The sequence below is a fragment of the Scyliorhinus torazame genome, chromosome 13, assembly GCF_047496885.1.
Source record: "Scyliorhinus torazame isolate Kashiwa2021f chromosome 13, sScyTor2.1, whole genome shotgun sequence".
In the NCBI taxonomy this organism is placed as follows: Eukaryota; Metazoa; Chordata; class Chondrichthyes; order Carcharhiniformes; family Scyliorhinidae; genus Scyliorhinus; species Scyliorhinus torazame.
This window is the reverse complement of record NC_092719.1, coordinates 73,453,006-73,479,239: the sequence shown is the minus strand read 5'-3', so window position 1 is coordinate 73,479,239 and position 26,234 is coordinate 73,453,006. Positions and strand designations below refer to the sequence as shown.

The following is a 26,234-nucleotide window of genomic DNA, read 5'->3' as shown; positions in this document are numbered from 1 at the left end:
CAAGTCCTGAAAGACGTGCTGTTAGGTGAATTGGAAAGTCGTAATTCTCCCTCTGTGTACCCGAACAGGCACCAGAATGTGGCGACTAGGGGCTTTTCACAGTAACTTCATTGCAGTCTTAATGTAAGCCTACTTGTGACACTAATAAAGATTATCATATAACGATACATGCTTTGTCCTTTGTTGGAGGTCTGCACAAAGATGTATCCAGAATTTTGGAATTCCTTTTGACTCCTCGATCTGGTTTATCTCCCTCCACCTTGACTTTTGCTTGTATCTCATCGGCTTACTGCTCCACTTCATCTCATTGCCAGCTGCAATGATCCTCTGTTGCAGCGCTGTCTGGAATGTACAGCCGCTAAACTAGGTTCAGTGCCTCATACATCTCCGCTCCTATGATGGACTCGCATTCCATGTCCACAATGGAAAATTAGCTACTTTTAATGCGACTGTCCCCAAGTGTGACTTCCTCCCACTGCCAGATCTCTGGAGTCACAAGGTGAATCTCTATCGCCACCTGCTGGTTGGAGGTCATATGGACAACCATGAACATTGCTATGCATATGCATATCACCACAGCGGTGAAGGTGGTGTGGGGCTGCTGTAGGGGGAGGGTGCTGTGGGTGGTGTGGGTGTGAGGGTGGAGTGGGGTGGTGTTAACACACGTGTCATGGGGACCCGCAGCTAAGCAGGGTCTCACTTCCTCGCCCATGGCTGAACTAGACCTCGGCGCCCTCCCTTTTCTCTGGGCTGCCAGCCACGTCCAGTGAGGGGCCGCAGGTCCGGTGGTCCCCCTCCTCCTTCTCCCACTCACGGTGATTGTGCGCAGCCTTCTCCTGGGTGGCGGGGGGGGGGGGGGGGGGGGGGAAACAGACAACGACAGTGTTAGGCAGTCCGACACATGTAGCCCAGGAGGTGGGTAGCTGGTGGCCTCAGCGGTCAGGGCACCCAGCCATGGTAGCTGTTTTGGGTACCGACATATGGTGTATGGTGGGTGTTCGCCCGCCCTCCTCCAGGTGGGGGGAGGGGAGAGAGAGGGTAGGGTTACAGGTGTATGGGACAGAGGTTGGTGCCAGGGGCACAGTGCTGCCTACTCACCCTGGCCGCCCTGAGGAGGTCGTGAAGTTTCTTCCGGCACTGCTGGCCATCCGGATGACATTGCCCACGGACTACCTCTACCACCTGCGCCCAGGCATGGCGAACGGAGATGACTGGCAGCCTCCTTCCTGGGCAAGGGTACAGGATCATCCTCCTCTCCTCTAAGAGGGTCTCGAGCTCTGCGTCCCCAATCCTTGGGGCCGCTCTCCTTGCTGCCACCTTGTTGGCTGGGATGGTGTGTGTGGGGAGTGAAGTGTGTATATGCGGCTGCAGCGTGTCAGCCTCCTGAGTGTCAATTGCAAATCTGGTGAATCCAGCACCATTTCTCATTGGAATCGATTGTGTTCCTCTGGCGCCGGTGCTGGCCTCTTAACAGTAGTAGAATCGGTCCAGGTGCAGCGCCAGTTTTGCTGTCATGAAAGTCCACGAATTCTGTGTTGGCGCCAACACTTAGTCTCAGAAACAGAGAGTCTCGCCCCAATCCTGCAAATTCTTGTTCGTTTTGCCACACGTTCACGAGTAAAAAATCAAGTTGCAATCGACCCAGATGTCCATAGGCTGTTTTCCCCTTTGAAGGGGAGAGCTGACAGGTGGTGATTTAACCTGAGGGTCACCACACCTCAGGCGAGGGGGGCAAGGTTGAGAAGGCTTCATGAATAACCTCAGCCGGTACGGGAATTAAACCCATGCTGCAGGTCTTGCTCTGTATCCCAAACCAGCAGTCCAGCCAAGTGAGCTGCTCACGTACATCATACCTACCAAATTGTCCCCAACATCAGAACTTAGAAATTGTGGTGACAATGCGCTTGCATACAAAGCTTCTCAGGCTGAATTTTACCAGCATCTGGAGTTGAGCTGGGAGGTGGGGAGGGCTGGGAGGTGGGGAGGGCGGTGGGGGCTGTAAACTGGCAAAGGAAGGAGGGGGTAGGGCCCCTGTTGTATTCCAATGCCAGGACACCTGGACAAGAACAAAGAAATGTACAGCACAGGAACATGCCCTTCAGCCCTCCAAGCCCGTGCCGACCATGCTGCCCGACTAAACTACAATCTTCTACACTTCCTGGGTCCGTATCCCTCTATTCCCATCCTATTCATGTATTTGTCAAGATGCCCCTTAAATGTCACTATCGTCCCTGCTTCCACCACCTCCTCCGGTAGTGAGTTCCAGGCACCCACTACCCTCTGCGTAAAAAACTTGCCTCGTACATCTACTCTAAACCTTGCCCCTCGCACCTTAAACCTATGCCCCCTAGTAATTGACCATTCTACCCTAGGGAAAAGCCTCTGACTATCCACTCTGTCTATGCCCCTCATAATTTTCTAGACCTCTATCAGGTTGCCCCTCAATCTCCTTTAGTTCCAGTGAGAACAAACCAAGTTTATTCAACCGCTCCTCATAGCTAATGCCCTCCATACCAGGCAACATTCTGGTAAATCTCTTCTGCACCTAAAGCCGCCACATCCTTCTGGTAGTGTGGCGACCAGAATTGAACACTGTACTCCAAGTGTGGCCTAACTAAGGTTCTATACAGCTGCAACATGACTTGCCAATTCTTATACTCAATGCCCCGGCCAATGAAGGCAAGCATGCTGTATGCCTTCTTGACTACCTTCTCCACCTGTGTTGCCCCTTTCAATGACCTGTGGACCTGTACTCCTAGATCTCTCTGACTTTCAATACTCTTGAGGGTTCTACCATTCACTGTATATTCCCTACCTGCATTAGACCTTCCAAAATGCATTACCTCACATTTGTCCGGATTAAACTCCATCTGCCATCTCTCCGCCCAAGTCTCCAAACAATCTAAATCCTGCTGTATCCTCTGACAGTCCTCATCGCTATCCGCAATTCCACCAACCTTTGTGTCGTCTGCAAACCTACTAATCAGACCAGTTACATTTTCCTCCAAATCATTTATATATACTACAAACAGCAAAGGTCCCAGCACTGACCCCTGTGGAACACCACTGGTCACAGCCCTCCAATTAGAAAAGCATCCTTCCATTGCTACTCTCTGCCTTCTATGACCTAGCCTGTTCTGTATCCACCTTGCCAGCTCACCCCTGATCCCGTGTGACTTCACCTTTTGTACTAGTCTACCATGAGGGACCCTGTCAAAGGCCTTACTGAAGTCCATATAGACAGTTAACGTGGAAGTTGAAGGGTGAAGTTGAAGGGTGACCCTTCAACTCAAAAGCCTGCTGAGCAGCTTAAGTGGCCAGTTAAGAGTCCATTCCTGCAGTTGCTGGCATTTACCAGCTATGGGGATAGGAGGGGGAAAGAGGAAGAAGGGTGGTCCTTCACCATGTTGGGAAACTGCCAGGTAAACCCTAGCTGCCCTCCAGCAGGCGCTCTTCAGACAACTCTTTTCCCTACTGAATGGTTCCTAGGGCAGCAATGGCAAAGGCACCACAGTCCTCCCCATTCACCCCACTTACCAGGACCCCTACCGCGAGAAAGAGAACTCCAGAATTGCTATGTCACACTATCACCGAGGTTGTCCAAAATAATGAATGGCATTTTATTAATCCTTCTGCATGGATTTGCATGGTTGAATTAAGATACCAAAAAGATATCTACAGTACAATCAGGTTTGAAAATGCACAAGCACAGACATGATGGAGCGAATGGCCTCTCCCTGTGCTGTATGATTACCCCGATCGAACTCGGAATAGTTGGAAGGAGTTCAATGGAGTTTGTGTTGCCACATTCAATGATCACTGGATGTCCGATTTATTCTTGCTCAGGAAGAACCCAATGCAAACACATTTTGCTTTGGTTATGCAAGTGCTGAACTTTAACACTGAGCAAACTAGAAAAAGGGAATGTAGTAACTGATTCAGCAAAACACACACCTAACTCAAATGTCAGCTACTGGTTAGAAAAACATACAGATAGATAAATACACACGTGTTTTCTACATATATATATATCTATATATATCTATATATCCCCGCACATATATGTATACACATTCATATACACACACACACATGTATACACATATGTATATGTTTGTAGCATTGTATAAAACGGTAGCTATTATGGCACCTGACCTGTCTCTTGGCTTGTTCTAACAGCTGAAGTCCAAAGACTTTGACAGTGAATTCAATGTTCTCGTACCTTCACGTTATTAAATCGTTTCTGTTTTACGGGCGGGAACTCAATCCTCGGAGCCACATTTTGCTCTTGTGGATTTTCCATTGTGAAGCTGGAAGCGGCGTGTTATCCACACAACCCCTGCGAGAGGTGCAAAGTGTTCGCTGCTGGAGGAGTAATTTCTATAAATGCAATCGAGGCAAATAGCAACAAAAAGTAAACGAGGTGGGTTAGAAAAACAAATAGCGAGAAATGATTCGAGCTAACTTTTGAGCGATCGAGAAGTGGTCTTACTTGAAATCCTGATGAGAGAGAGAGAGGCTGAAGAGTTTTTTTTGTGTGTGATCCTCCACCAGCCTGAATCCCAACCCCAAATTGTCATTAATGATCAACACATCAACCCCCTCTTACCTTAACTCCTGAAGCCCACATTCTGAGGTTAACTCTTCCCAGAACGAGGTGGGAAGTCAGCTATGGCCGGATGTAACTTTGAGAGCCATTCTCAGGGCTGACACTGGTTTGGATCTAAAGACCTATCCATGATCTCTCGCTGGGAGAGGGAAAACCGAGGGGGAAGAATCCAAGCAGAGATCAAAAAACCATAAGGCATCTCCAGAAAGCACAGCAGTGCTTTTCCTCTGATAATATTAAAAAGTGGGCATGTGACAAGGCTTTCTCTTCTTAAACTGATCCCTGAACACAATGGGTCTTTCACTCGATTTGTAAAGAAGTAATTAAAACGCAACGTTACATTGCCAAGTATTCAGCCAGATTATGTGCGCGCGTTGGGGTTAACTGCAACAGTATTTCATGATTTGGGAGTTCCAGGACATTTCCCCGCCAGTCTTAGATCAGAACGGTCTCAAATGTTGCAACGAAATATCGCAGGGAGTTTTAAACATTAATAAGCCAGCGACAAGAACCCCGGCCCATTGCCAAGAAATAAACAAAAAAATAACGATTGGGTACAGGATTTCCGCAATTTTCCCCTCTTTCAGTGCCTCTCCCCTTGTCCTGTGTCTCTGATGGTGCTGCTGTCAGATTGCATTTGTATTCCGAACTGTTTAAATGCCCAGAAAATTACTACCAAATTAACACTTAAAAAAAAAAACTTTCAAGCGAGTGTGGTCAACAGCAAAACAAAACGGAATGACACAATGTGAAATTAACTATTAGGGATCAGAAGGACCCACGATGTAATGTGTGGGAAATGCATTTACATGAAAGTGCAATTTAAATAAACATCGAATTGATGCAACTCACCCCAGTGTCGCTTTTAAGTACATGCGGGATGTCCTGAGGACATTGAAAATGAGTACACACGCCTCTTTAATCTCAATCCATCCACGCACGTCAATCGATTTTTTTAAAAAACAGATCATCCATACTGGGATGTCAACGTTAATTCTGTTTCTCTCTCCACAGATGCTGCCGGTATTTCCAGCACTTTCTGCTGCTATCTTCCAATTCGGACTGTGGATTGTCTTGCACACGCTTCAAAATCCCTCCACGCTGCAAGTGTCCCGTTGCAATTCCTCATGACCCAATTAAAGGTAGGTCTTGCGAATAATGAAGTCAAGTTGTTCAGCTTCCTCTCGGGTGCACATGGAAATTTAAATGCCCATTCTGGCAGAACCATGACAGCACGAAGCTGGATGAGAACCAGGAAGAGATTAATCTAGCCACTGAACAATTACATTACATCTGATTCTGGCGGGATATTTATCCCCCGCAGCCATTAAAACTGTAAATGTTGGTTCTCAATTGGATGCCGGTTGATTTGCTGGTACTTGATTTTTGCAAATTAAGGTATACTTAATGGTAAATGTTGATGAAACACATTGATATGGCTTCTTCCCACAGTCCAAAGATGTGCAAGTTAGGTGGATTGGCCACGCTAAATTGCACCTTTGTATCCAAATAAGCGCAGGTTAGGTGGGGTTACGAGGATAGGACAGGGGAGTGGACCTAGGTAGGTGCTCTTTCAGTGGGCTGATATAGACTTGATGGGCAGAATAGTCTCTTTCTACACGAGGGATTTTATGGGATTTTACATTGCGGAGGTAATAAGTTTGACTGGAGACGTCAAAATTTGCACTTGGTTTGCACTGGAATGCTGACTTTGGGATGCATTAGAGAGCTAAAGTGGGAGTTGTGACTGAGGGGGTTCGGTGAGGAGAGAGTGAGGGGCTCCTTTCATTTCCTACCTGACCTCAAAAAGCGTGCGGGGAGCCGAGAGTTTACAAAGAGAGCCGCTGACTGGTTAGAAAGTCTTGGTGGATATTTTTCAAACTAGAATGAATTGTAAGTTATTGTTTTAGAAAGGGCAGGAACTTAGTTGATTTGTTTTTAATATAATAGTTTTCTAAAAGTTTTAAATTTACAGGGTTCAGTCATGGATCGTACAGGCCGATCTCGCTCCTCAATGTGGATGCAAAGTTGCTAGCAAAAGTGCTGGACACGAGGATCGAGGACTGTGTCCCGGGGGTAATCCACGAGGACCAGACGGGATTTGTAAAGGGCAGGCAACTAAACACCAATGTGCGGTGGCTCTTGAACGTGATAATGATGCCATCGGAGGAGGGAGAGGCGGAGATAGTGGCAGCTATGGACGCGGAGAAGGCCTTTGACCGAGGAGAGTGGGAGTACCTCTGGGAGGTGCTGCATAGGTTTGGGTTCGGGGTAGGGCTTATCAATTGGGTTAAGCTCCTTTACAGAGCCCCGATGGCGAGTGTAGTGACGAACCGGCGGAGGTCGGAGTACTTTCGACTGTACCGAGGGACAAGGCAGGGGTGCCCCCTGTCCCCCCCTGTTGTTCGCATTGGCGATCGAACCATTGGCCATGTCATTGAGGGAGTCTAATAAATGGAGAGGGTTGGTCCGAGGGGGAGAAGAGCATCGGGTGTCGCTATATGCGGATGACCTGTTGCTGTACGTGGCGGATCCAATGGAGGGGATGGTGGAGGTCATGCAGACTCTAAGGGAGTTTGGGGTGTTTTCGGGCTATAAGCTCAATGTAGGGAAGAGTGAGCTCTTTGTATTACAGGCGGGGGACCAAGAAAGAGGGATAGGGGACCTACCGCTGAGGAGGGCGGAGAGGAGCTTTCGGTTTCTGGGGATCCAGATAGCCAGGAGTTGGGGGACCCGACATAAACTGAATCTGACGAGGTTGGTGGAGCAAATGGAGGAGGATTTCAAAAGCTGGGACATGTTACCGCTCTCGCTGGCGGGTAGAGTGCAGTCGGTCAAAATGGTGGTCCTTCCGAGGTTTCTGTTTGTGTTTCAGTGCCTTCCCATCGTGATCACTAAGGCCTTTTTTAAGAGAGTAGGCAGGAGTATTATGGGGTTTGTGTGGGCGAATAAGACCCCGAGAGTAAGGAGAGGGTTCCTGGAACGCAGTAGGGACCGGGGAGGGTTGGCGCTGCCAAACCTGGGGAGCTACTACTGGGCAGCAAATGTGGCGATGATCCGCAAGTGGGTTATGGAGGGAGAGGGGGCGGCATGGAAGAGGATGGAGATGGCGTCCTGTAAATGAACGAGCCTGGGGGCATTGGTGACGGCACCGCTGCCGCTCTCGCCGACAAAGTATACCACGAGCCCGGTGGTGGCGGCAACGCTAAGGATCTGGGGCCAGTGGAGACGGCACCGGGGTGCAATGGGAGCATCGGTGTGGTCCCCGATAAGGGGTAACCACCCCTTATGGACGGATGGAAGATGGACGGGGGGTTCCAGAGCTGGCATCGGGCGGGGATTGGAAGAATGGGGGACCTGTTCATCGATGGGACGTTTGCGAGCCTAGGGGCACTGGAGGAGAAGTTCGAGATACCCCCGGGAAATGCCTTTAGATATATGCAGGTGAGGGCTTTTGTGAGGCGACAGGTGAGGGAATTCCCATTGCTCTCGGCACAAGAAGTTCAAGATAGGGTGATCTCGGGTGTATGGGTCGGGGAGGGCAAGGTGTCGGAAATACACCAGGAGTTGAAAGAAGAGGGGGAAGCGCTGGTAGAAGAGTTGAAGGGTAAATGGGAGGAGGAGCTGGGGGAGGAGATCGAGGAAGGTCTGTGGGCTAATGCCCTAGGTAGGGTTAATTCCTCCTCCTCATGTGCCAGGCTCAGCCTGATACAATTTAAGGTGGTCCACAGAGCGCACTTGACGGGGGCGAGGTTGAGTAGGTTCTTTGGGGTGGAGGACAGATGTGGAAGGTGCTCAGGGAGCCCGACGAACCATGTCCGTATGTTTTGGTCATGCCCGGCACTGGAGGGGTTCTGGAGAGGAGTGGCGGGAGCAATATCTCAGGTGGTGAAAGTCCGGGTCAAGCCAAGCTGGGGGCTAGCAATATTTGGAGTAGTGGACGAACCGGGAGTGCAGGAGGCGAAAGAGGCCGGCATTCTGGCCTTTGCGTCCCTCATAGCTCGGCAAAGGATCTTGCTAATGTGGAAGGAGGCGAAACCCCCCAGCCTGGAGGCCTGGATAAATGATATGGCTGGGTTCATAAAGTTGAAGAGGATTAAGTTCGCCTTGAGAGGGTCTGCGCAGGGGTTCTACAGGCGGTGGCAACCGTTCCTAGACTATCTCGCGTTAGAGGAAGGTCGGTCAGCAGCAGCAGAAACCTTGGGAGGGGGGATGGAGGGGACGTCCTGGGAGGGGGGGGGGGGGGAGGGGGGGGGGAAAGGGGGGACTGCCTGGGAGGGTGGATGAGCAAGAGATAACATGAAGGGTTGGGGAAACTGGCACGTACGGGTGAGGGCCAGTGTACAAATCTGTGTAAATGTATCATTTTGCCATGTATATATCTTGCTCTGCTCGATTTCTCGTTTTTTTTTGTTACGAGGGGGGGGGTTATTGTTTGTAAGGGAGAAAAATTGTGTTAAAAAACTTCAATAAATATATTTTTTTAAAAAGAGGAAATGGGAAGGGGACAGGCCCAACAGGGTAATAGGAAGGAGTAGCAAGCCCAGAGAACCATGGAGAACCAGAGACATTCAGGATACGATGAGAAGGAAAAGAGGAGCTTTTAGCAAGTACAAGGGAAGCAAATCAACAGAGGCATTGGTGGTGTACAGAAAGTGCAAGATGGAGTTTAAGAAAGCAATTAGGAGAGCAAAGAGAGGATATGAGAAAGCTATGGCTGGTAAAAGTAGGGAAAATCCCAAGATAGTCTGTAAGTATGGGAAGAGGATAACCAGAGAAAGAGTAGAGCCTGTTAGGGACCAGGGGACAATCTTTGGGGGGAGTCAGAGGACATTGGTCGGGTGTTGAACGAATACTTCACATCTATCTTCACCCAAGAGAATGGGGAGGTAGCTATGGAACTCAGGAAGAGAGACTGTGAGGTTCATGGGCAACTTGTCATAGGGAGTGACAAGGTATTGGAAGTGCTTGCAGGCTTAAAAGTGGACAAATATCCAGGTCTGGATGAATTGTGCCCCAGGATGTTGTGGGAGGCGAGAAGTAGATTGCAGGGCCTCTGACCCAAATTTTTAATTCCTCTCTGCCAGAGGATTGGAGAACAGCTAATGTAGTCTCACTATTTAAGAAAAGTTGTAGAGATAAACCAGGAAACTACAGACCAGTGAGTCTCACGTCAGTGGTAGGGAAACATATAGAGAAAATTCTGAAGGAGAGAATCTATCTCCCATTGGAGAGACAAGGTTTGGTCAGGAATAGTCAGCATGGCTTTGTCAGAGGGAGGTCATGCCTAACAAATTTGATTGAATTATTTGAGAATGTGAACAGGTGTGTAGATGAGGGTGGTGAAGTTAATGTAGTTTATATGGATTTCAGCAAAGCCTTTGTCAAGGTGCTGCATGGGAGACTTATAAAGAAGGCAAATGTAAATTGGATACACGGTAACTTGATAAGGTGGATTCAAAATTGGCTTAGCTGTAGGAGGCAGAGGGTGATGACAGATGGCTGCCTTAGTGACTGGAAGCCAGTGTCGTACCACAGGAATCTGTGCTGGCTCTCCTATTGTTTGTCTTTTATATAAACATAGATGACTATGTGGGGCTAGGATCAGTAAGTTTGCAGATGACACAAAGATTGGCCGTGTGGTTAACAATGAGGTTGACTGTCTTGGGTTACAAGAAGATGTAAACGGGATGGTCAAATGGGCAGATAGCACCCAGAAAGTGTGAGGTGATGCATTTTGGAAGGAGTAATTTAATAAGGAAGTATTCAATGAATGGCATGACATTGGGAAGTTCCAAGGAACAAAGGGACCTTGGAATGTTTGTCCATAAATCTCTGAAGGCAGAGGGCAGGTTAATTGGGTGGTGAAAAAGGCACATGGGTCACTTGCTTTTATCAATCGAGACATAGATTACAAAAGCAGGGCGGTCATGTTGGAGTTGTATAGAACTTAGCTGAAGCCACAGCTGGAGTACTGTGTGCAATTCTGGTTGCCACATTATAGGAAGGATGTGATTGCACTGGAGGGGGTATAGAGGAGATTCACCAGGATGTTGCTTGGGATGGAATATTTAAGGTATGAAGAGAGGTTCCATAGGCTAGGGTTGTTTTCGCTGGAACAGAGGAGACTGAGGTGTGACCAAGGTGTGCAAGATTATGATCGGCATGGATAGGGTGGATAGGGAGCAGTTGTTCCCCTTAGTTGAAGCATCACTTACGAGGGGACACAAGTTCATGGTGAGGGGCAGGAGGTTTAGTGAGGATTTGAGGAAAAACTTTTTTACCCAGAGGGTGGTGGCAGTCTGGAACACACTGCCTGGGAGGGTGGTAGAGGCAGGTTGCCTCGCATTCTTTAAAAAGTGCCTGGATGAGCACTTGGCATGACATAACATTCAAGGCTATGGTAAAGCGCTGGCAAATGGGATTAAGTAGCAGGTCAGGTGTCTTTCATGCTTCGGTGCAGACTCGCTGAGCTGAAGGGCCTCTTCTGCACTGTATCATTGCATGATTCTGTGAAGAAACCTTGGTGAGCTGCTGCAATGCATTCTGTAGATGGTCAACACTGCATCCATGGTACATTCAGGATAGAGGGTGTAGATGTTTAAGAGAAGTATCTTAGGTACTGATCAAGTGGCTTGCTTTCCTGGATGGCATTGAGCATTTTGGCTGCTGCATCAACTGCTCCCATTCAGGCATTGGACAGTACCCCAGCACATTCTTGGCTTGTACCATGTTAGTGTTGGGCAGGCTTCGGGGAGTGAGGAAGTGATACACTCACTGCAGAATGTCTAGAAGCAGAGAAATGAATGGCAAGCAAGAAAAATTGAATTGGGTGTGAGGAGTGACTGGTGGAGTAACGGGACTGTCAGGAGTGACAGTACTGACTGCTCGTCAGCTGTGTCCTTCCTGGTCTCCATTCATAGTGACAGAGCTGCAGCAGCTCCCATGAAATTCCAGCACCGACGTTTGGCCATCTACCAACTCCCAAGGAAATGTATCAGATCTGCCAAACTTTAGCGCGAACGTGAATGAATTCTGGGTTGCCAGCCAGGTCCTCGAGGCAAAAAGACATTGGCTGGATTCTCCACCCATGACGCCGGCAACGCGGATCGTGATCAAGCGGAGAATCGGGCGTTCGCCGGAATCAAGGTTTGTGCCAGGCGTCAAGGTAACCACTATGCTCTGGCCCCCTTCTAGCACTGGGATCGGGATTCGTGCCCGCTCACCAGTGGGAGGATGCGAATGGATGTAAATGGGTCCTAATGGCCCATTTGTATCCACTTAGCAGGCCCAGCATCAGAGTCTCCGGACCCTGGAGATTCTCCAGTCCTCTGGTTCGGGAATCATTTGGGCAGGTGGACCTTGTCATGGGCCAAGAGAGTAACCCCTTAAGGAAGTTGCCCCAAAGTCCACCTAAGGGCCCCCCCCCCACATACACACAATGCAGTCTCTGCCCACCCCTCCCATACCAGACCCCCACCAACCCCCAGAGACGTCCTAAAACAGGAGACATCAAACAGAGACTCCCTAAATAGGGAGACCCTCCACGGAGATTCCCAAATTGGGAGACCCCCCACAATGACTCCCTGAATAGGTGAACCCCCCAGAGACCCCCTAACTAAAGGGATCCCTTAGAGACTTCCCAACTATTGGGACCCCTACAGAGACCTCCTTAACTAAAGGACCCCCCCCCCCCCCCCCCCCCCACATATCCCCCAGAAAGGAGCTCCCTGAATGGAAGCTGGACAGCAGTCCAGTCAGGGGGAGAGAAAAATATGCTATTGCAACACTCACTTGGGTATACACCTGCTGGCTCACACAGAGGAAGCACCACAGGGCCATTCCAGGACAGAGAAAAGCAGTGACCTGTGTTAAACCCCTCAGATCCTGGGCAGCACGGTGCTGCACTGTTGCCTACGGTAGATATAAAAAATATATACAAAATATAGGAGAGCACCATCATATCCCATTGTGAGTCTTCCATCAGCAAGAAAGTTCAATGGAATTGTAGCAATGGACTTGAAAGTATGAGATAAGGACAAAAACATTATTCTCTTCGACTTCATTGACATGGCAACTAGATTCAGTCCGCTAACAGGAATTTATAGACAAGACAAAAGGTAATGGTGGACAATATGATGGGAAAATGGATAGGAACTGGACTGGGAGGACAAGTTTGTGAAATAAATCACACAGGAATTGATGAGATGCTTCACAAAATCTTAGCTGACCAACTGAGCTGTAAACTGACATCGAGCCTGGTATGGGAAGTCCTTGCAAAGATTTCACTTCAAATTGGGGCAGCACGGTAGCACAAGTGGATAGCACTGTGGCTTCTCAGCACCAGGATCCCAGGTTCTATTCCCCGCTGGGACACTGTCTGTGCGGAGTCTGCACATTCTCCCCGTGTCTGTGTGGGTTTCCTCCGGGTGCTCCACAGTCCAAAGACGTGCAGGTTAGGTGGATTGGTCATGATAAATTGCCCTTCGTGACCAAAAAAGGTGAGGAGGGGTTATTGGGTTACGGGGATAGGGTGGAAGTGAGGGCTTCAGTGGGTCGGTGCAGGCTCGATGGGCCGAATGACCTCCTACTGCACTGTATGTTCTATGTTCAAATGGTTGGGGGCTACAATTCCTATCAATTGGTTTATGGGAGAAAGCTAAAAATATCTTCAGTAATGTGGGATCATTTCCCGACCTTAGCAGAGACTACAATTTTTTTCAGAACAAATGAGAAGGGCATTTATCAAGGCTGATGTTTTGGAGAAAATTTGGCAAACCATTCAACACCACATAGGGCCATCAGAAATTTATTTTGAGGACTTTCGGTGGCGAAGATATGCTGAGCGGTCGCAGGAAAGCTGGCTATCCTCCTGGAAGTTTGGAATTGGCATTTATAGACCGAAATTGGTCACTAAGCCTGCAAACCCCCCCCCACCACCACCCCCTTCCAAAATCACCACAGATACAGAAAGATGCCACAGCCAATTCAAAAAGCTGAATAGATGGTAGAATTAACAAGGGTCTGGAAAGAATGAAGCGATGAACACACGGAATGAGATAGAGTTGGTTGGAACCGAGCGGGCCGAGTCACCCATGCACACGCCAGACTACCCGCCAATAAGTCAGTGGATGGAGCTCCTGCGTTAGGAGCTCCTAAGGCACAGAGATGGCAACAGTGAACACAGTCGGCGTGGAAGCCCTGGCCCTCTTCAAGGAAGCGCTGGAAAAGACAGAGCAACGGTTGGAGGCACAGGAAGCTACGATAAGGGTACTGGAAAAAGCAGCAACCAATCAAAGCAAACGAATCGCCTCATTGAAGACGGAGGTGGCAAGATTGGTGGCGATCCAAGGAACACTCAAGGTAGAGCATCAGGAGAACCGATCGCGCTGCTAAAACCTCCGCATTGTGGACTTACCGGAGGGTATTGAGGGCAGGAACCCCATGTGGCCCAGGTGCTGGGTAAACTGGTCGATTGGGGGGGGGGGGTGGAGAACTTCCCCAAACCCCCAGAAATAGACAGAGCCCACAGGTCACTCCGGCCGAGGCAGAAAATGGGTGAGCAACCAAGGGCCTTCATTGCAAAGCTGCAATGGTACCAGGATAGAGAGAAGATCCTGAACTGGGTGAGACACACATGGTCCTGTAAATGGGAGGGACACTGAATCTGCGTATACCAGGATATTGGGGTGTTTCATAATATACACCAGTATATCATGGTGCAGACATACACTGATGGACACACAGTGGGACCAATCAACCCACACAACACCGCAGCCAATCACCAGTGAGAGCACACGCACTATAAAGACAGGGGGAATCAGAGTTCCCGCTCATTCGAGTTGCAGCTAGCTAGGAGGACAGAGCTCACAGCCTGCAACACAGACATTCACCATGTGCTGAGTGCATCGACTGGTTAGGACAAGGCAAAGGTCTTTAGTTAAAGCTAGTATCGTATTAACTCAGTCCAAGTAAGTTTAAACAGTTAATGATTCAATAAAATAGTGTTGCACTATTTCAAGTGTTGGTGACCTGTATCTGATCCAGAACAGCCAACACATCGTGATACCAGGTGTGGTGGGATACTAGCACTTCTTAGATCTACCTGCAAGTGATCTGCTTTCCGCCAGCATTCCGTCATCCTGCAACATGGACAACTTCAGCCCGCCGCCGCCACTCCGCATCGCCGGCAACCTCGGGGCCAACTGGAAGATTTTCAAACAGCGCTTCCAGCTCTTCCTCGAAGCCACAGACAGGGAGGGCGCCTCGGATACCAGAAAGATTGCTCTTCTCCTCTCCACGGCCGGGGACGATGCTATCCACATTTTCAACTCTCTCACCTTTGCAGATGATGAAGACAGGACGAAGTTCAAGACGGTCCTCCTCAAGTTTGACACTCACTGCAGCGTAGAGGTGAATGAAAGTTTCGAACGCTACGTGTTCCAGCAGCGTTTTCAGAGTAAGGATGAACCTTTCCAATCCTTTCTTACGCACCTCCGCATCCTTGCGCAATCTTGCAGCTACGGGCCCACCTCCGACTCCATGATACGCGACCAGATCGTTTTTGGTGTTCAGTTGGACCCCCTACGTCAGCAGCTCCTCAAAGTAAAGCAACTCACCCTAGCAACCGCCATCGAGACCTGTGTCTTACATGAAAACGCCACGGGTCGGTATTCCCATATACAAGCTACTGAAACGGCGCGGCAAGGTCCCCACGAGGCGGAACTGGTCCAAGTAATTTGAGCACCTCCAGGGCCTCAGCCTGGATGAGGGCGGCCATTTCGCGTGCTTTTCGAGGACTCCCGTGCTTGTACGCACCAAACGAGGGGACGGCGACATTGAGGAACGTAATGCGCAGGCGCGCACACCACACGACTGCACCGCGCATGCGCGGTGGTGCAGCGAACGTGCTGACGTCACGACTTACGGCAATTGTGGCTCCGCTCATTTAAAGCGTCAATGCCCTGCAAAATCTCGACAATGCCTACGATGCGGAAGACTTGGCCATTATGCTGCCTTCTGCCGAGCAGCTCAGCCTGCTAACTCATATCGCTTAAGCCAGCCTCGCCGGAATGTTCGGGAAATTCAACCCACGGTCACCGAGTCCGATGCGGACCTCCCACACAGCAGTGACACCGAGGACCCGAAGGCGCCTTTTCGAGCCAGTGTCATAACGTAAAACAGGCTGTCCCCGAAGCAAAGACACCAGCCGCTGTCGGTATACAGCATCGATCCAGACGATGAGTGGTGGCCACCCTGACGGTCAACCGGCCCCAAATACGATTCCGCCTGGACATTGGTGCCTCCGCCAATCTCATTGTGCGGTCTGACTTCCAAAGCCTTCGTGTCAAACCAGCCAGCCTTCCATCGGCCTGCCAGCTATTGGACTACAATGGCAACATCATTCCTGCTACCAGCTCGTGCAACTTGAAGTGGCGCACAAGTCACGGAAAGCCACCCTTCCTTTCGAGATCGTGGGCTCCTCGAAGGGCTCCCTGCTTGGCACACAGGCGTGCAAGCTGTTGAACCTTGTTCAAAGATTTCACTCTCTCTCTCTCTCTCCTGATGACACTCCCGCCTTCCAGGATGCTGACTGCAGGGCGCAACCCGACACCAGCATCGACCAGCACCGTGACGTCTTCGAAGGCATGGGCACGCTCCCATGTACTTACAAGATCCTACTCAAACAGAACGCCACGCCTGTGGTGCATGCACCTCGCAGGGTACCAGCATCCCTTAAGGACCACCTCAAGCAGCAGCTGCAGGACCTCCAAGACCAAGGAGTGATCTCCAGAGTTACGGAACCAACCGACTGGGTCAGTTCCATGGTGTGCGTAAAAAAGCCTTCCGGCGAGCTGAGAATTTGCATTGATCCCAAGGATCTGGATTGCAATATCATGAGGGAGCATTATCCAATTCCCAAGCGCGAAGATGGCTCGCGCCAAGCTCTTCACCGAACTTGACGCATCAAAAGGATTCTGGCAAATCCAGCTCGACAAATCCAGCAGGAAACTGTGTACATTTAACACCCCCTTTGGCAGATATTGTTACAACAGGATGCCATTTGGGATCATATCGGCTTCAGAAGTGTTCCACAGGATCATGGAACAAATGATGGAAGGCATTGAAGGTGTTCGCGTTTATGTCGACGACATAATCATTTGGTCCACCACCCCACAGGAGCATGTCAGTTGCCTTCAGCGCGTGTTCAAACGCATACGGGAGCAGGGCCTACGCCTCAACAAAGCCAAATGCTCCTTTGTTCAGACGGAACTCAAGTTCCTAGAGGACCACATCTCTCAGTTGGGTGTGCGGCCGGATGCGGACAAGGTGGCTGCTATCACAGCCATGAAAACCCCAGAGGACAACAAGGCGGTCCTCCGATTTCTGGGCATGGTCAACTTCCGAGGGAAGTTCATCCCTAACCTCGCCTCTCATACCACTCAGGAACCTGGTCAGGAAGACGACAGACTTCCAATGGCTTCCTGCCCACGAGCGCGAATGGAGAGAACTCAAAACCAAACTCACCACTGCCCCGGTCTTAGCTTTTTTTGATCCAGTGAAAGAGACAAAAATTTCGACCGGTGTCAGCCAATCTGGCATTGGGGCAGTGCTCCTGCAACGCGATGAGGCCTCATCATGGGCCCCCGTTGCATATGCGTCACGCGCCATGACCCCCATGGAACAGCGCTACGCGCAGATAGAAAAGGAGTGCCTGGGCCTGTTGACCGGTGTCGTCAAATTTCATGATTATGTGTACGGTCTTCCCCAATTCATCGTTGAGACCGACCATCGCCTGCTGGTCAATGTAATACAAAAAGACTTGAACAACATGACGCCTCGCCTCCAGCGCATTCTGCTCAAACTCCGGCGATACGACTTTCAGCTCGTATACACCCCGGGCAAAGACCTGATCATAGCCAATGCTCTGTCCAGGGCAGTCAACACCCCGTGTGACCCAACGGGATTCGTCTGCCAGGTTGACGCCCATGTGGCCTTCGTGGCCTCCAATCTACCGGCCACGGATGAACGCCTTGTCCAAATTCGCCGCGAGACTGCGGCTGACCCTTTGCTACAATGTGTCATGCGCCACCTAACAGACGGGTGGCTCAAGGGCCAATGCCCGCAGTTCTACAACATCAGAGATGATCTGGCGGTAGTCGATGGTGTTCTCCTGAAGCTGGACCGCATTGTTATCCCGCACAGCATGCGCCAGCTCATCTTGGAACAGCTACACGAGGGCCATCTTGGCGTGGAGAAGTGCCGCCGACGGGCCCGAGAGGCAGTGTACTGGCCCAGCATCAATGACGACATCGCCAACACAGTGCTCAACTGCCCCACCTGTCAGCGGTTCCAGCCGGCCCAACTACGTGGGACCCTACAGCCCCATGAGTTGGTCACGTCCCCTTGGTCCAAGGTCGGCATCGACCTGTTCCACGCGCTGTGCAGGGACTATGTCCTGATTGTAGACTACTTTTCAAACTACTCGGAGGTGGTACGTTTACACGATATCACATCGCCTGCAGTCATCCGTGCCTGTAAGGACGCCTTTGCTCGACACGGTATCCCACTCACTGTGATGTCAGACAATGGCCCCTGCTTCGCAAGCCAGGAATGTTCCAACTTTGCCGGGAGGTACAACTTTGTGCATGTGACATCCAGTCCCCTGTACCCCCAACCCAATGGCAAAGCGGAGAAGGGCTTCCACATATTCAAACGGCTCCTCTGCAACGCTGCCGATGCAGGATCCGACTTCTACCTCGCCCTGCTGGCCTTTCGTTCGGCCCCACTGTCCACTGGCCTGTCGCCAGCCCAGCTGCTCATGGGTCGCACCCTGAGGACGACGGTGCCGTCCATTCACGTCCCAGACCTCGACCACGTTCCGGTCCTTCAACGAATGCAACTGTCTCGTGCACAGCACAAGGCAGCTCATGACTCCCGTGCAGCTGATCTCCCTGCTCTGGCTCCAGATGACAACGTCCGCATCCATCATCCAGATGGTGGCTGGTCTGCAACCGCTGTGGTTCTTCGGCAGGTGGCTCCTCGCTCGTTCCTGGCTCGTCTACCGGATGGCTCCATTCTGCGCCGCAATCGACGTGCCCTTCGTCTCGTTCCGCGCTCGCTATGTGATCCTCCACCATTGCCACGCCCTCCTGTTGACCCTGACCTGGACTATGCAGAGATTCCGGTCACTCTGCATCCTCCTCACTCTGACGCAGTCCAGCCCGCTCCTCAGCCGGCTGCTCCCGACCCACCCATGAGGCGGTCAACCAGAATTCGTTGCCCAGCTCAGAGGCTTAATTTGTGAACTTTGTGGACTTATGGACTTTCTGATTTGTTCCGTTCTTCCATTTAATCGTTCAAGTGGTTTGTATATAGTGTTCATCTCGTTATTCTTGTGACCCACTGGGCGCAATTCTCCCATCAGGAGTCTAAGTCCCGACGCCGGAGTGAAAACTGGAATGTTTCACTCCGGCGTCAGAGGCCGTTCCAGCCTCCTATTTTCCCGCCCCCGGGGGGCTAGGAGCGGCGCCGCGTCATTTACGCGCGCCGGACCTTGGCGCCGAGTAAAAGTGGAGCCGCGTAAATGACGCGACCAGCGCCGTGTAAATGACGTCACCCACGCATGCGTGGTTGGCGTCCTCCCCTCGGCCGCCCCGCAAGAAGATGGCGGATCGATCTTGCAGGGCAGAGGAGGAAAGGAGAATCGCCGCTATCCCATTACCAACAGCAAGCGGCGATTCTCCCAGCGGCCAGCTGTGATTCGCGCCGCGCCGGTTTGGGGGGGGGGTGGTGGGAGAATCGCGTGCGGGCGCGGGACGGCGTGGCGGGACACACGCGGCACCCGGGTGATTCTCCCACCCGCGTGGGGTGGGGGGAGAATTCCGCCCATAGCTTTTCTGCACCAGGCACCTTCCCATGTAAATAGCTTAGTTTTTATGTACATAGTCCTGTATATATTTTGCACACACGTAGTCAGGGACATTCTCACCATACACTATTTATTGCCATGCAGGTACATTTTTTATAAAAGGGGGTATGTCATAATATACACCAGTATATCATGGTGCAGACACACACTGATGGACACACAGTGGGACCAATCAACCCACACAACACCGCAGTCAATCACCAGTGAGAGAACACGCACTATAAAGACAGGGGGCATCAGAGTTCCCGCTCATTCGAGTTGCAGCTAGCTAGGAGGACAGAGCTCACCGCCTGCAACACAGACATTCACCATGTGCTGAGTGCATCGACTGGTTAGGACAAGGCAAAGGTCTTTAGTTAAACTAGTAGCGTATTAACTCACAGTAAGTTTAAACAGTTAATGATTCAATAAAATAGTGTTGCACTATTTCAAGTGTTGGTGAACTGTATGTGATCCAGAACACCCAACACATCAGGATGGACCTGGCCAAACGGCGCGCCGAATTCAATGCGGCCTTGCGTAAGAACAAGGTACCGCTCAGGATGCTGTACCTGGCCAAGCTCTAGGTAAAAGAACATTATTTCACCGCACCAGCCAAAGCAGATGGATTTGTGCACAGACATGGACTGGGAAGCCAGCAGCAGCAGTGAAAGAACAATGGCACGGTATAAAGCTGCACAGGGAAGTATGGTTATGAACAGGTCTTGGAACAAGTTGGTGAAGAGCTTCCACGTCACAGCTCCTGATGGGGAGGAACTGTCTGGCAGAAGGTGGCGGAGGGGGAGGTGGGGGTGGGAGTGGGGTGCAAGGGGGGGGGGGGCTAACACTCTAGGCAGGGGGAAGAAGTGGGGCGAACAGAAGGGGAGCGTATGAGGGGTGGGGTGCAAGGGGGGGGGGCTAACACTCTAGGCAGGGGGAAGAAGTGGGGCGAACAGAAGGGGAGCGTATGAGGGGTGGGCCCATAAGACTGTGGGGAGGGGGGAACAAGAGGGGTAGACAGGTGCAGGGGAGGAATCAGGGGCAGAGGGGAGGGGGGGAGGTAGATGCTGGTTATGACAGGTGATGACAGCAGCAACAGGAACACCAAGAGTGGCCATCTTGGATGGCCCCCATACAAAAGGAAACCTGGAGTGCAGGGGTACAGCCACGAGGTAAGTATGAGAGGGGGTACAGAAACTCCACAATCAGATTGGTCAGCTGGAATGTCAGGGGACTTACTGACCATTGAAATGATCCAGAGTCTTCACCAATTTGAAAAAGGCTATGTAATCTTCCTCCAAGAGACACACCTGAGGGAGAAGGACCAACTGTGGGTAAGGAACAGCTGGGTAGGACAGACATACCACTCATGTTACGGGACGAAAGCTTGGGTGGAGGGGGGAATGGGATGGCTATACTGCTCAAAAGAGGACAGCATTCACGGTGACAAAGACGGTTACAGACCCATGGGGACGGTATGTCATGGTCAGCAGTGGTCTGGAAGGGATGCCAGTGCTCCGGTGTACGCTCCCAACTGGGCAACGCGGAATTCATGAACAGGACCATGACAAAAATCCCCGACACACTCCCACAGATTCTTTATTGGTGGGGGACGGGGACAGGGGGCGGGGGGCGGGGGGGGGGGGGGGGGGGGGGGGGGGACACTTCAACTGTGTTCTCAGGCTGTCGAAAATAAAGTTCACCATCTGAGGATCAGAGGAAGGCTTTCACAAGACGTGGAAGCTCTTCACCAACTTGTTCCAAGACCTGTTCATAACCTGCAACCAATAAAGTAGAGGGGAGGGACCCAGGAAAAGTCACTAAATAGGGAAGAGAAAGGAAGGGGAGAAGAACACAGGGCAGCGGACGGAGGGTGGGGGCACAAAACCCCCTAAGGTAGAGGAGAAAAAGCTGCAAGGGACAATTTGCGTGTAAATTACCGCCTGCACCACAGTGGCTGTAAATTTTTGTAAATGCGTCTGTTGGTCCTGTCTTGTTCTGTAAACAGGTTAAAGTCCAACAGGTTTGTTTGGATTCACTAGCTGAGTGACTCACCCGATGAAGGAGCTGCGCTCCGAAAGCTCGTGATTCCAAACAAACTTATGGGACTTTAGCCTGGTGTTGTAAGACTTATTACTATGCCCACCCCTGTCCAACGCCGGCATCTCCACATCATTGTTATTGATGCGCAATCAATTACTCTCAAGACAAGGTGAGTCATAACTAATAGGCTTTAATCTGCGAGAACTGTACCCAGCAGCTTCGATACAGAAAGTGAAGGCTGCTGGGACAGCATTGGTTCTTAGCTCCGCCCTGAGAGGCGAAGTATATGTACATCAGCCAATGGTAGACTCCAGGGTCTAGCCAATGGTCATCCACCTCTCAGATACCGCAATACCTGGTATTACCACATTCACCCCCCTGTTAAAAAGAACCCGGCGGGGTGATGGCCAGGGCTAATGTTGCCTTTCGCATGGTAGGACCAGGTATGGAGGTGCTGTGATGTCGAGGTTAATAGAAAAGCGTTCATGGTGCAGCAATCAGGCGATCGGGTGGCCTGGTTGTCCTTCTGGAGCGTCTGGGCTTCGGTGGTGATCCTGATGGGGGCCCCGGTGGTTGCGACTCCGGGAACGTGGTTTCGTCCTCCCAGGCAGCTTCGTCACCCCTAGGCGGTGCTGTTGGGGTGAAAAGTGGGCAGGGGGAGGGGTGCCTGTAAGGGGCATCAGTGCTTGTTCGGGCCTAGGTAGGGGTGGCGGGAGTACTGACCCTCCGGTCAGGTGCTGCGGGGAGGGTGGGGGTGGGGGCACTGTGCGGGTGCGCGTGGGGGCTCCGGCGGGCGCCAGGTCCTGAAGGGAGACCGTGTCTTGGCGGCCGTCAGGAAATGCTACATAGACATCCTGGGGGTTGGCGTGCAGCAGGTGGACCCTCTCGACCAACGGGTCCGACTTGTGCGCCCTCACATGTCTCCGAAGCAGGATGGGTCCGGGTGTCGCTAGCCAGGTTGGGAGCAAGGTCCCGGAGGAGGACTTCCTGGGGAAGACAAGGAGACGTTCATGAGGTGTCTGATTTGTGGTAGTACAGAGCAGCGACCGGATGGAGTGAAGGGCCACCGGGAGGACGTCCGACCAGCGGGAGACTGGGAGATTCCTAGACCGTAGGGCCAGCAGGACCGTCTTCCAGACCGTGCCATTCTCCCTCTCAACCTGCCCGTTACCCCGGGGGTTGTAGCTGGTCGTCCTGCTGGAGGCGATGCCTTTGCTGAGCAGGAATTGACGCAGTTCGTCACTCATAAAGGAGGACCCACTATCACTGTGAATGTATGCGGGGAAACCGAACCATGTAAAGATACCCTGGAGGGCCTTGATGACGGTGGTTGTGGTCATGTCTGGGCAGGGGATGGCGAATGGGAATCGGGAGTACTCGTCAATCACGTTCAGGAAGTACGTGTTGCGGTCGGTGGAGGGGAGGGTGCCTTTGAAATCCATGCCGAGGCGTTCAAAGGGACGGGAAGCTTTTATCAGGTGCGCCCTCTCTGGGCAGTAGAAGTGCGGTTTGCACTCCGCGCAGATTTGGTAGTCCCTGGTGACTGTCCTGACCTTCCCGTACCAGCCTCTCCGAACAGGCGCCGGAATGTGGTGACTAGGGGCTTTTCACAGTAACTTCATTTGAAGGCTACTTGTGACAATAAGCCATTTTCATTTCATTTCTTCGATGGAGTAGGGCAGGTTGCGGGTCTTGATAAAATGAAAGAAACGAGTGACCCCCGGGTGGCAGAGGTCCTCGTGGAGGGATCGGAGGCGGTCCACTTGCGCAGTGGCACAAGTGCCGCGGGACAGGGCATCAGGAGGCTCGTTCAGCTTCCCGGGACGATACAAGATCTCGTAATTGTAGGTGGAGAGTTCTATCCTCCACCGCAAGATCTTGTCGTTCTTAATCTTGCCCCGCTGTGCATTATCGAACATGAAAGCAACCGACCGTTGGTCCGTGAGGAGAGTGAATCTCCTGCCGGCCAGGTAATGCCTCCAGTGTCGCACAGCTTCTACTATGGCCTGGGCCTCCCTTTCGACCGAGGAGTGGCGAATTTCGGAGGGATGGAGAGTGCGGGAGAAGAAAGCCACGGGCCTGCCCGCTTGGTTGAGGCTGGCCGCCAGAGCTATGTCGGACGCATCGCTCTCGACCTGGAAGGGGAGGGCCTAGTCGATGGCGCGCATCGTGGCTTTTGCAATGTCTGCTTTGATGCGGCAGAAGGCCTGGCGGGCCTCCGTCGACAGGGGGAAGGTTGTGGACTGGATATGGGGTCGAGCCTTGTCTGCGTAATTGGGGACCCACTGTGCATAATAGCTGAAAAAGCCGAGGCAGCACTTTAGGGCGTTGGGGCAGTGAGGGAGGGAGAACTCCATGAGGGGGCGCATGCGTTCAGGGTCGGGGCCTATGACTCCACTTCGCACTACGTAGCCTAGAATGGCTAGCCGGTCGGTGCTAAAGACGCATTTATCCTTATTGTAAGTCAGATTAAGGATATTTGCGGTCTGGAGAAATTTTCGGAGTTTGGTGTTGTGGTCCTGCTTGTCATGGCCGCAGATGGTGACGTTATCAAGATACAGGAACGTTGCGCGTAAGCCGTACCGGTCAACCATTCGGTCCATCTCACGTTGGAAGACCGATACCCCATTCGTGACCCCGAAGGGGACCCTTAAAAAGTGATAGAGCAGCCCATCTGCTTCGAAGGCAGTGTACTGGCGGTCACCATTATGGAGGGGTAGCTGGTGGTAGACAGACTTGAGATCTTATGGGACTTTGACCTGGTATTGTAAGACTTCTTACTATGCCCACCCCTGTCCAACGCCGGCATCTCCACATCATTGTTATTGATGCGCAATCAATTACTCTCAAGACAAGGTGAGTCATAACTAATAGGCTTTAATCTGCTAGAACTGTACCCAGCAGCTTCGATACAGAAAGTGAAGGCTGCTGGGACAGCATTGGTTCTTATACTTCGCCTCTCAGGGCAGAGCTATGTACATCAGCCAATGGTAGACTCCAGGGTCTAGCCAATGGTCATCCACCTCTCAGGTACAGCAATACCTGGTTTTACCACAGTTATATAAAGTTTGCAATGTAATGTCAAAACCTAATAAAAATATTTCAAAAGAAAATAAATATATTTTAATCTGGGGACATGGCATATTAGAAAAGAAACGGGAAGTAAGAGTGGGAAGGCCCAGTTAAGGTTTGAAGCTGTGATGGAAAAATAGTGGGCGGGACTTCCGGTCATCCGACACAGGAATCGTGAAATGCGATTGGGCGGAGAATCAGTGACGCCGAAATCGTGGCGGCCGCCAGGCGCTGGGTTCATGCCAATGGCAATTCTCCGGTGCCTCGGCAGTGGTGTCAATGCATTCCACTCCTCAGTTCAGTAACCGCCGTTGGCATATCATTAGCGGCCCAGACCCAGTATTCGCCAGGGCCTCTGCAATTCTCCACCTCCACCGGGGGGAATTCCCAACGGCGAAGTTCGCATGTGCGTTTCAAAATCGTGTCAGATGAGTGAGAGATAAGGGGTACATAAAGTATCCAACATCACCATAGTGTACTGACAGTAGTGCTGCTGGTCAGGGGGGGGGCCTCCGCCTGTGCCGGGGGGAGCAGCGGGGGGTGGCCAGGGGGTGGGCTGTGGGGTCGGGGTGGACGGGCAAGGAACACCATTGCTGCAGCCTGCAAGGCAGCCATGCAGCTGCGCATGCTGCTGACTGTCCACTGTGAATTTAATGCCACGAGTCATATGGGTGTCCCCCCATGCTATCCCCTAGGTACACCCTGGCCCCAGCCGACCCATCAACAGGATGAGTGCACTCCAGCACAACCAGTACCAGCTTGTTGGCTGGGATGAGTGTGTGTGGGGAGTGGAGTGCTAATATGCAGCTTGTCAGCCTCTTGAGTGCCAATCCCGACCACGGAGCATCTTTTTTTCATTGGAGTCGCTCGTGTTCCACGTGGCACCAGCCCCTTAACGGTCGAAGGATTGGTCCAGGTGCGGCGCCAGTTTTGCTGTCTTAGAATTCCACAAATCCTGCCCGGCATCAACACTTAGTCAGAGGAACAGAGAATCTGCTGAGTAACTTTCCAACATGGCAATCAAATCATGAGGGTACATTATTCAAGGCTAATTGGCACTGAGTATACACTTACAGAATCGGAACAGGAAACAGAAAGTGAAGAAGCTCCATGTACTTTACATATACTTGTGTTGGACACTTACAAGGAGCAGGTTATGGCGGATACAGAGCTGACTGAATATGAACAAAGTGATACTGAAGTGCAAAATACGACGATCCCGAAGGACAACTGCCTGAAGTTGATTCGAGAGCAACAAGGGGCCAGTGAATGGAAGGATGCCACTGATATGGAAAGAGGAAGAAAAGCCACTGGCAAATACAAACATTGGCTGAATGTGCAAGATGAGGGACAGAAGGTAAGACCCATGGATTAGCAAAATGAAGTAAAGATGTGAAAGGCCAGATAACGCAATGTGAGTTCGGAAAGTGGACCGGGAAGTGGTCCCAGCCCGAGGATAAGATTGCGGACTTGCGAAAGGAACTTTGATCATAGGAGGGAGAGATTGTGTAGCAGTAGTCCAGAAAGAGATAGGGCGAGTCGAGGTTATAGTCAATAAACTCTCTTGCACTCTCTCTCGCTATAAAGGAAAGCTCTTTG

The 26,234-nt window shown here is 51.3% G+C and overlaps 1 protein-coding gene across 3 annotated transcripts in view; it reads right to left on the bottom strand.

Moving 5' to 3' along the window:
• Positions 1–5,744, bottom strand: part of LOC140388106 (solute carrier organic anion transporter family member 1C1-like) — a 105,600-nt gene extending 99,856 nt beyond the window's left edge. The window contains exons 1-2 of one of the 3 annotated variants that reach the window (XM_072471759.1): positions 5,462–5,744; positions 4,223–4,380 (exon numbers count right to left, since the gene is read on the bottom strand). In XM_072471759.1, the coding sequence (XP_072327860.1) occupies positions 4,223–4,303 (81 nt within the window). In that variant the 5' untranslated portion in view covers positions 4,304–4,380; positions 5,462–5,744. Of the gene's footprint in view, positions 1–4,222; positions 4,381–4,492; positions 5,031–5,461 lie in introns of those variants that run through there. The other 2 variants (XM_072471761.1, XM_072471760.1) reach the window with 2 other exon arrangements.
• Between the last annotated feature and the right edge of the window lie 20,490 nt (positions 5,745–26,234).